The 11095-nt window shown below is 45.1% G+C and overlaps 1 protein-coding gene across 1 annotated transcript; it reads left to right on the top strand.

Moving 5' to 3' along the window:
• The first annotated feature begins 7518 nt into the window (after window positions 1–7518).
• LOC105020141 (transmembrane protein 229A) lies at window positions 7519–10882 on the top strand. The gene is made up of 2 exons (XM_010886881.3): window positions 7519–8628; window positions 10493–10882. Exons 1-2 carry the CDS (start codon window positions 7697–7699, stop codon window positions 10503–10505), a joined length of 945 nt encoding a protein of 314 aa, XP_010885183.2. The 5' UTR covers window positions 7519–7696; the 3' UTR covers window positions 10506–10882.
• The last annotated feature ends 213 nt before the right edge of the window (window positions 10883–11095 follow it).

The following is an 11095-nucleotide window of genomic DNA, read 5'->3' as shown; positions in this document are numbered from 1 at the left end:
ATGTTGTGGGGCTGTCTTGGTTGACACGCCTGTGCAACATCGCGTGGCGGTCGGGGGCAGTGCCTCTGGGATGGCAGATCAGGGTAGTGGTCCCTCTTTTTAAGAAGGGGGACCGGAGGGTGTGTTCTAACTATAGGGGGATCACACTTCTCAGCCTCCCCGGGAAAGTCTATGCCAGGGTACTGGAGAGGAGAATACGGCCAATAATAGAACCTTGGATTCAGGACGAACAGTGTGGTTTTCGTCCGGGCCATGGAACACTGGGTTCATGGGAGTTTGCCCAACCAATCCACATGTGTTTTGTGGATTTGGAGAAGGCATTCGACTGTGTCCCGCGTGGCATCCTGTGGAGAGTGCTTCAGGAATATGGGGTCCTGGGTCCTTTGCTAAGGGCTGTCAGGTCCCTGTACGACCGAAGCAGGAGCTTGGTCTTCATTGCCCGCAGTAAGTCAGACTTGTTTCCAGTGCATGTTGGACTCTGGCAGGGCTGCCCTTTGTAGCCAGTTCTGTTCGTCATTTTTATGGACAGAATTTCTAGGCGCAGCCAGGGGCCGGAGGGTGTCAGGTTTGGGGGCCACACGATTTCGTCTCTGCTCTTTGCGGATGATGTTGTCATGTTGGCCCCTTCAAACCAGGACCTTCAGCATGCACTGGTTGGTTTGCAGCCGAGTGTGAAGCAGTGGGGATGAGAATCAGTACCTCCAAAGAAGATGATGATGATGATGATGATTCCTTATCAGACTTTTTAAGGCAGTGACAGAGTCCAGTAGTACAAAGGGTGGGTATGGTTAGTGATGGGTCACAGAGTTCAGCAGGGTTACAGTAGATGGAAAGAAACTGTGCCTAATCCTGCTGGTGTGAGAACGGAGAGACCTGTACCGCCTGCCTGATGGGAGGAAGGCAAACTGTTTCTGGCATGGAGGTGTAGGGTCCCTGGTGATGCCGCGCGCCCTACGCAGACACCACTTGCGCTGGAGGTCTACAATGGCTGGGAGCTGGGCACCAGTGATGTGTTGGGTGGTTTTCACTACCAGTTGCAGTGCCTTCCAGTCTGCTACGGAGCATCCACTAAACCACACTGTGGTGCAGTTTGTCAGATTGCTCTCGATTGTGTTGTGATAAAAGTTCACAAGGATCTTGAAAGACAAATGGCCCTTGTTCAGCCTCCTCAAAAGGTACAGGCGCTGCTGCACCTTTTTGACCAGGGCTGAGGTGTTGAGGGACCAAGAGAGCTGTAATCCACTATGTGCTCCTTGGTCTTCTTTGCATTGAGGGCCAGGTTGTTATCAACGCACCATGCCACCATGCACTTGACCTCGTCCCTGTAGGTTGACTAGTCATTGTCGCTGATCAGCCCTACCATCGTGATGTCGTCTGCCAACTTGATGATGATGCTAGAACTGTGTACAGGAACACAGTCATGGGTGAAAAGGGAGTACAGGAAGGGAATCAGCACACAGCCTTGTGGAACACTAGTGTTCAGGATAAGGGTGGAGGAGGTGATGTTGTCTTACCTGACAGACTGGGGTCTGTTGTTAGGAAGTCTGAAGTCCAGTTGCAGAGAGTGGGACTGATCCCTAGGTTGTGGAGTTTGTTGACCAGCCTAGGGAGAATGACCATGTTGAATGCTGAGCTAAAGTCCATGAACAGCATTCTCACATTGATGGTTTTGTCAAGGTTTGACCGGTAGGCAAACAGGTAGGGATCCAGTGTTGGGGGAGGGAGGACTTAAGGTGGGCCAGAACTAGTTTTTCAAAGCACTTCATGGTCGTGGGGTGAGTGCGACAGGTTGGAAATCATTCAGGCTGGAGGCACACAGCTGCTTCGGCACTGGCACAATGGTTGTGGCCTTGAAGCAAGTTGGGACAACCGCACAGACTAGGATAAAAATGTCAGTGAAGACCTCGGCCAGCTCCCTAGTACATGCTCTGAGCACATGCCCAGGGACACCATCATGAACCAGCAGGCTTGCGTGCATTATCACAGCCACTCAAGCCATTGAACACAAACATAACATTTAGTAATGGGTTTGGTGTATTCAATGCTAACTCATCAGCACCATACAGTGACCAAACAGACACACTGCTGGGGAATGTATTTTTATTCAAAAATAATTCACCTCTGACAGCCCTGTAAATGTGCTCTCATTCCCCCGAAGCATTGCAGCAGGCAGAAGCAGTGTCAGGGGAGGTTGCAAACTATGTAGATACACTATCTGTGTTTGCTAGCCTAGTCTCTAGCAAATCCAATTCCTCACCCCCTGCCACATATATGGGTTTGCACCAATGAACCTGTTGGTCTGTCCTGCACAGAGTTTGCATAACATTTGATTATGACTTGATAACACAGCATTGATTTAATTGATGTCATCATCGACTGGCAGCGGAGAAAGTCAAAAGGACAGCAAGGGGTGGTTGCATCAGTGACCCTCGAGATGTGTTCCTTCAGTCTGGAGTTCATGTTCGCCCCCAGGCTCTGAAGATAGGCACGGGTCCACCACGGGTGTGTCTTCAGCCCCCTGCTTCATTGGTCTGGTGCAAGCCTGAGTGGCTTTGCGCAAGACCAACTTCAGGAAGTCTGCTGATGAAACCACTTTTCTAGGACTGTTCACCAGCAATGATGAGTCAGTCAACTGACTCTGGGGAAGCGAGCAAGATGGCCGTTGACCAGTTACCTTTCTGTCAACGTCTGCAAAACAAAATAAATGATTGTTGACTTCAGGGACCAGAGGAGGGGTCACAGTCTGAGTCACATGAACGGGGCTACAGTAGAGGGAGTTAACTGTTTTTTTTTGTCTAGTACAACTTTGATGGCATTGACAGTCCGTCATTGCGACGTTGGTGGTACTGTATTGACGGACCACAACAAGTCCTCAACTTGCATGACTCCCAGAACATTCCAGATGGATGTGCTCACACATAAACACTAAAACTCTAGTATAATACTACTGTTAAGTAATTGTGTGGTACAGAGCCTTGAGAGGTCACTTGGTAAGATGAGGCCAATGTGGACTGTGAGGCACAACAGTGCCTGTACTACTTAAAGGGGCATTTCACCATAGCACAACTACTTAATGTACCGGTTACGAATGTTAGAAATGTTAGATTTGTGTTATAAAAAAATAATGTTCACGTTTAACTTGGTTACATATAATATACTAATAAACAATAGCATTACCACATTTACCTGTAGAAATTATCGTTTCCATTGTTAATTTGCATTCGACAAACTAATTCTGTACATCGAACATATGTAAACACATATTTATCAATAGAAATAATAAGAGTTAATTACATCTAGTTGTTCTGTGGAGGACGCCACTGTTTTTTTTGTAAGAACAGCAAAGTAAACATGTTTAAAAAAGAGTAGGCATTGACTCACATCATTTGGCATTTTAACTAAACATATCTATAAGAATAGGCCATATCCTTGTTGTATCCAGCTACAGTTGGCAAAAACAAATCTTAACACACATATACCAGTAGAAATGGTTAGGAATTCATGCTTTCTCAACTCTCCACTAAATTTGGTTGTTGTATTAAGGATGCCATCATCTGTACTAAATATACAGACAGTAGCGGGACACAGTCGAATGCCTTCTCCAAATCCACAAAACACATGTGGACTGGTTGGGCAAACTCCCATGAACCCTCCAGCACCCTGTAGAGGGTATAGAGCTGGTCCAGTGTTCCACGGACCGAACGAAAACTACACTGTTCCTCCTGTAGCCTTGCTACCAAGGAGTTTCTTGACTACCTCTGTGACTTCAGCCCGGGTGATGGACGAGTCCACCTCTGAGCCCTCATCCTCTGCTTCCTCAATGGAAGATGTGATGGCGGGATTGAGGAGATCCTCGAAGTACTCCTTCCACCGCCCGACGACATCCCCAGTTGAGGTCAACAGCTGCCCACCTCTACTGTAAACAGCGTTGGTAGGGCACTGTTTCCCTCTCCTGAGGCGCCGGACGGTTTGCCAGAATCTCTTCGAGGCCAGTCAATAGTCCATGGCCTCACCGAACTCCTCCCAGGGCCGAGTTTTTGCCTCCACAACCACCCGGGCTGCAGTCCGCTTGGCCTGCCGGTACCCGTCGGCTGCTTCAAGGGTCCCAGGCCTGATAGGACTCCTTCTTCAGCTTGACGGCATCCCTTACTTCCGGTGTCCACCACCGGGTTCGGGGATTACCGCCTCGACAGGCATCGGAGATCTTACGGCCACAGCTTCGAGCAGCCGCTTCAACAATGGCGCTGGAGAACATGGTCCACTCGGACTCATATCTTCAGCCTCCCTCAGGATCCAGTCGAAGCTCTGCCGGAGGTGGGAGTTAAAGATCTCTCTGACAGGAGACTCGGCCAGACGTTCCCAGCAGACCCTTACAGTACGCTTGGGCCTGCCGAGTCTGTCCAGCTTCTTCCCCCGCCATCGGATCCAACTCCTCCCAATCACGCCCCTCCAGGTGTCACTGTCGTTGCCCACGTGGGCGTTGAAGTCCCCCAGTAGAACAATAGAGTCCCCAGTCGGAGCACTTTCCAGCACCCCTCCCAGAGACTCCAAGAAGGTTGGGTACTCTGCACTGCCGTTCGGCCCGTAGGCACAAACAACAGTGAGAGACCTATCCCCGACCCGTAGGCGCAGGGAAACGACCCTCTCGTTCACCAGGGTAAACTCCAACACATGGCGGCAGAGCTGGGGAGCTATAAACAAACCCGCCTCTCACCATGGGCAACTCCAGAGTGGTGAAGAGTCCATCCTCTCTCAAGGAGTGTGGTTCCAGAGCCCAAGCCGTGCGTAGAGGTGATCCAGACTATCTCAACCTCACGCACGATCTCAGGCTCCTTCCCCGCCAGCGAGGTGACGTTCCACGTCCCTAGAGCTAGTTTCCGTGTCCAGGGATCGGGTTGTCGAGGCCCCCGCCTTCGACTGGTGCCCGATCCTCTCCGCACCGACCCCTTATGGTCCCTCCTGTAGGTGGTGAGCCCACGGGAAGGCGGCCCCACGTCGCTAGTTTGGGCTGAGCCCGGCCGGGTCCCATGGGGAAAGGCCCGGCCACCAGGCGCTCGCATACGAGCCCCAACCCCGGGCCTGGCTCCAGGGTGGGGCCCCGGCTGCGCCATACCGGGCAACGTCACGGTGCTCGAAATGTAACTCATCATTAAAGGGTTTTTGCCACAGATCTCAATTGTTATTTTAGTCATCTGGACAAAATAAGAAGTAATATGCCAGAGTTTGTTTAGAATTCACTGATTTGCTGCATTGGTCTTTCTAAACTGTTGTAGCCCAAATGCAATTAGTAAATACATTCTTCAATTGATATTACATTTGTTTCACCGGACAGGACAAAATCCCATAATATCAAGCTACCACTGTCTTTCAAATCCTTTGTACATTATCCAACTCCAACTCAAACATGTATGGTTAAATATCACAATGTAAGATCACTTTCAAAAATGAATCCATCAAATCATGACATCAAGCCATTGTGCTGCTTATTGTAAAGTTAGCCAGATAGCAGTATCCAGTCTACTGTGGATTTAAAGAACCTAACAAGTGGAGAGGAAGGAGGGACTATGGCAGAGAAGGAAGTGTAGAAAAAATATAGACACCTTGTACATGTATCAATAAATCTGCTGATAGGAACATCGCTGAACGACACCAGTGGCTCTTTCAATTAAGGCCCCCGGGTGAAGGGCCCCTTTAAGGCAAATGAAGAAATGGGTCCTCTCCACATTCTTTCACCTCACCGTCGAGAGCATCCTGAGACAATGGGTCACGCCTGGTACGGGACCTGCTCCACTAACGACCAAAAGGCCCTACAGCAGGTGTTGAAGATGGCTGTGCATCCACTCATCCAGGACATCCCTAGGGCTGTGCACCAATTGATCCAGGACATCTACCCGAATATGCGCCTGACAAAACCCTGCAGCAATATCAAGGACCCCAAACACCCCGACCATACGCTTTTCAGTCATGTTCTACCATTGTCAAAAAGGGACTGTATCAAAGCATGAATTGTTATACTCGGAGGCTCAGAAACAGTTTATTTCTGTAATCCATCTGGTTGTGGAACACTTGACCTGTCTGACCACCTACAATGACTCATTGCTCAACAGGGTACAGAAACAGTCACGCACATGCACGTAACCATACAAATGGACGCAAAGGCAAAGCATTTACTGTAAATACTCTACATCATTTGTGCAGTGTTCTGCTGTACTGGGATAGCGCAAGGGAGAGAGGAGAGGGCCAGCAGAAAGAGACACGTGTGCATATACTGTAGCCATCATCATCTGTTTTATGTCATGTCTTGCCTTACAAATTCACCAGAGTAGACACAATAGTTTGCCTCTTCATCTCTGGCTTTATTTAAATTACGCAACTTCCCCCAGGCCTTTACATCGTCCACTTGGCAAAGAATAAAACAGAGTGCAACTCATCTTACCTGGGGGGAAAAAGTAATAATAGCACAGAAATATCTGGCAAATATCTGTATGGAGGAGTGGGCCAAAATCCCTGCTGCAGTATGTGCAAACCTGGTCAAGAACTACAGGAAACGTATGATCTCTGTAATTGCAAACAAAGGTTTCTGTACCAAATATTAAGTTCTGCTTTTCTGATGTATCAAATACTTATGTAATGCAATAAAATGCAAATTAATTATTTAAAAATAATACAATGTGATTTTCTGGATATTTATTTTAGATTCTGTCTCTCACAGTTGAAGTGTACCTATGATAGAAATTATAGACCTTTACATGCTTTGTAAGTAGAAAAACCTGCAAAATCGGCAGTGTATCAAATACTTGTTCTCCACACTGTACATGTTTAGAATATTTGTCAGATTTGTCAAAATATGTAACCCGTTAGCTAAGGCCAGTCACAAATAGACATATGCAAAAATAAGTCATTTTGTATGTAAATGATAAAAGACACATTCCTTTTAACAGGGAAGATATGCCCATTTTATTTTTAACCCCTGCCCTCCGAAATATCAGCACACGGTCCTGGAAGCATGTCTTAGTTATGCTGGATATAGAGAACCCACATGTACCACTAGGTCCAGATTTGTATGTGGTGCTAGTACATAGCTTATATAGCCAAATTATGTTTGTTATTATTATTAAGAGGCAGAATTATGTGAACATTTGATAGAAAATTAAAACTTTGCTGTTTTTAAAAATGTATAACAATTCAAAGAATGTACATGAATAATGCATTGTAATTATGCAAATAAATATCTAGGTCAATGTAAGCCTGATTGTTCAGCATTTTTTTTCGGTAATTACACATTTCTTGAAAATTATATATGGGCTACTATATGTATGTATAGGCCTAGGTCCATCATCCTTTTGTGCATAAATTCTATTTTGTGGTAATCATTTTAGTTTACACTGAACGAGTTTTATCATCCCGAAAAAGGATTAATAAAATAAATAGATGTGAACCATTTCAGGGTCCCAAACCAGAGTTTGGGAACCCCTGCATTACTGTATAGCGTCACGCCGAACACGTATTATTTTTATTTTACAAATTACGCCCCCTTCGCTGCACTCGCGTATCTTCTCAAGGCTAAGCTACTGCCTGCAGATACCTACTCGCTGTCAAATGCAAAGATTCTTAAACCACTGTAGGCGCTCGTTTAAAATGCAGTATATGCCGGAAATAAAGTGAGTCAGATTATCTTCAAAACGAGAGATCGGCAATGGACAGCCGACGTAGAGAGAGGCCGAGAATACGGGGAGTAGAGGGAGGTGACAGCATGAGAGCAGCCAGGAAGCCCCGGCAGAGAGATCCATCTATCGAGGGGGGAGACGCGGTTGAATCGATGACGGAGCTGCCACAATGGATGCGGCTTTATTTCTATGGAATGCACGGAGTCACTTTAGATATCCTTCTGTCGTCGGCACAGGGACTTTTGGCTGATAGTGACCCTAAACTGTTTGGCTTTTCCTCCCCATATCTCTGCATCATGCACTCGCTGAGCCATTTCGTGCTTGAGAAAATATATTCTCAGAAGAAGCGCTTTCAAGGACGCACTGTAGTTTTTCACCTTGTATTCTATCCCTCAGTGTACGTCGGGTTGCAGATCCTGATTGGGAATATAAACACGCAAACTGGAAATGTTAAAACTGTCTCGGCATATCACCTCGTAGTTCACTACCTACTGGCCCTTTACTTCAATCAAGTGTTCCACAAGGGGCTGGCGCGCCTGCGTTACCACTGCCCCGGGAAACGGACCCTGGCAAGCACAGCAGTGCCCATCCTGGGGCCGCACGGTCTGCCGGATGTTGTGCGGTTCCTCTTTTTCGGAATGCACGGCTTCCTGGACGAGATTGTTTTCACCTCTGTATTCAACCTTGTGGAAAAATCAGACCGGACCATGAGCGGCCACACGTCCCTGTGGTCCTTTCCGATGTACGGGAGTTGCAGCTTCGTGGTGGAAAAACTCTACATGCATTTGCACTTCGAAAGGGGCTGGAACACCTGGAAGCGGCTTCCCATCTATGTCTGTTTCATCTATACCTGGGAGTTCTGTTGGGGGCTGGTGCTGCGGCAATACGGAGCATGCTCTTGGGACTATTCTCACTACCCCTTCAACTTCATGGGCCTGATAACACTGCTATACTTGCCCGGGTGGGTCTGCATCAGTCTTTACCAGGATATTCTGTCCAACGTTCTTTTGCGTGTTGTGGTGTGTACCAAAGACGAGGAGGAAAGAGGCCATTCTGGTCAGGACACGGGCGCCAATGGCCACCCTGTGAGCAGGAAAAATAATTGATTATAGGTTTACGTCACATTTCATAAAGTAAATGAAGAGGGCATTTAAAACATTCTGTGCTGTTACCGCACGTTGTGCTGTTCCAAAGTGGAAATGTGGAATTGATGTAGCTGCTAGACAGCGTCTTATGTTTCTAACTAGACTATCAATTTCTGACAGGTAGCTTAAACACATAGACATTCCTTGTCTAGCATTTCGACAACTGCCATTTCTAACTGATTTGACGAATATGATGTAAGATTAATATTTTACAAATGTAACTTCACTTGCTCTTAATTTTAGAGCTGTGAATTATTTTCTAAACTTCGAAAGAGTAACCCGACAGACGGTATGGATGGTGACAGACTGGGCTGGTTTCCTCAATCCCAGAGCAATGAGCATTCTCTCCACTCATTTCTGCATGGCTGAATAATGCAGATTTAAATGCACTTAATTGCTTAAATCTTATTACCTTTACAATTGCATGACGTTTAGAAAGTTGCTGCAAAAATAGTTTATAAAAATGATTAAAATGTATATAACAAGCTATATTGTCAAATAGAGTGGGTGATGGACCGAAATCATTTTACTGTGAATCTTTTTCTGAACCAAACCTTTATCTTGTGTTTAGTGCCTTTCTGAGTACACCTATGGCAGCTGGACGGTAGACAGGCTGAACTACAATAAACACAGTCAGACGATTTTGTCCTTGCTGAAATAAAAGAGAAGCTGTATGTGGAATTGGAAGTGCTTTGATTGTACTTTTTAGTCTTGCTGTAGGCTTAATCTAGGTGAGGTAAATAGGAATTGTGTGTCAGTAAGACACTACATTATGATAGCAGCGTCCATTTTCACTTTTGCTTTAGGGATTCCTATCACCCAAGGGTTGTTGTCCGGTCCACATTTAAAAAATGATGAGCAAAAAATATATAATTTATACAAAATCTCTCATCTGCCATTAAGTATACAAATATAACTCATGTTGAGAGCATTTCTCAGTGTTTGTATTATTTCTTTTTTGCTGTTTTTGGATGTTTACAAAGCAGCCAGGGCACTTGTCAGCTGTTTTATGTTTACATGCTGGTTTGCATAGAGTAGCTGATGCCAGGATTGAGCAGACCTGGGTTCAGATACCATTTGAAATCTTTCAAAATACATTCACTGTTTGATTTAATTTGCCTGGTGGGAGAGATGGACATGGTTTTGTGGGACATTGGTTCTATTACACCAGGTAAGCTAAATCAAGTCAGGTAAAATATTTAAAAATTATTTTAATAGTAGTTTAACCCAGGCGTGGCAGTCAGGTGTGGCGTTTATACAGCATAATTACTGGGAATCAATATCCAGAGAACTGGGCACTTGCCCTTTGGCACAGATAAATCAGCTTTCTGCATGGTTTATTTCCTGATTTCTTCTTGTACCACATGGTAATCTCATGTTCTCTCAGAGGGGCCAAAACATGTATGAATACTTTGCACTGTGACTTCACTAGTGACTTGAAATGGAACATTGTGCTCTTTAGAAAGTGTGCTGTATGTTTGGAAACTCGTTGTTTTAGCACTTAATGTTTTTATTATTCTCCATCATTTTGAGTACTTTCAAATTCCTGCTCCCGCACATTCTGGGGATTAGTTGAAATTAGAGTAGGAGGTAACTGCTAAGTGTTGTTAACTAATGATAAGTACATGTCCTGGGTAACAGATCTCATAGGATATGTTTAAGAAATATTTCTACTTTCAGAACTGTTTATTGAAGTCAGAGGATTGTAGACATGGACTTCACCTCATCAGACTTTCTCTGTCCTGCACAAGCAAGCAACCTTCAGGAGTCTCACACTGGACTAACTGAATGAATGTATGGTAGACTGGGGAACGACAACATCATATGGATATGATTTCCTTATGGTTTTCCTTTTCAAAATGATGATTTTTCTGCATACGGGAGGTGCAGAAGAAGAGTATATGCTGGGGCCAACAGCTAATGCCTTAGTAATGATATGGATCAGGAGTTTTTAATTCTGCTGTCATTCTTCAAATTCTGGTCTCTAACATTATCTGAACCATTACAATGTTTTTTAGTCATTAGAAATTGATCAACTGCACTTTTAAGAATAAAATATCTAACATATGGCTCAAAATGTGGACAATTTTTTTTTTATTGTGTGAGGAATGCATGAGACCAATGTACTCTTGTTAAAGTATAATCATTGATATATTTAATTCAATCAATCCCTATTGTAGCTTATTCTGTTCAGTGAATTGGGGGTTTGTATTTTAATGAAATCCACTGTACATTACTTAACCTTACTTAACTTTTTTATTGAATGTCACCACATTTGCAGTT

Source organism: Esox lucius, chromosome 23, assembly GCF_011004845.1.
Source record: "Esox lucius isolate fEsoLuc1 chromosome 23, fEsoLuc1.pri, whole genome shotgun sequence".
Taxonomy (NCBI): Eukaryota; Metazoa; Chordata; class Actinopteri; order Esociformes; family Esocidae; genus Esox; species Esox lucius.
The sequence above is the reverse complement of the archived record's forward strand: the minus strand, read 5'-3'. Positions and strand labels throughout refer to the sequence as shown.

What these genes read in the sequence shown, in the direction of transcription:
- LOC105020141 (XM_010886881.3), top strand. Translation starts at nt 7,697, where the DNA reads ATGGACAGCCGACGTAGAGAGAGGCCGAGAATACGGGGAGTAGAGGGA.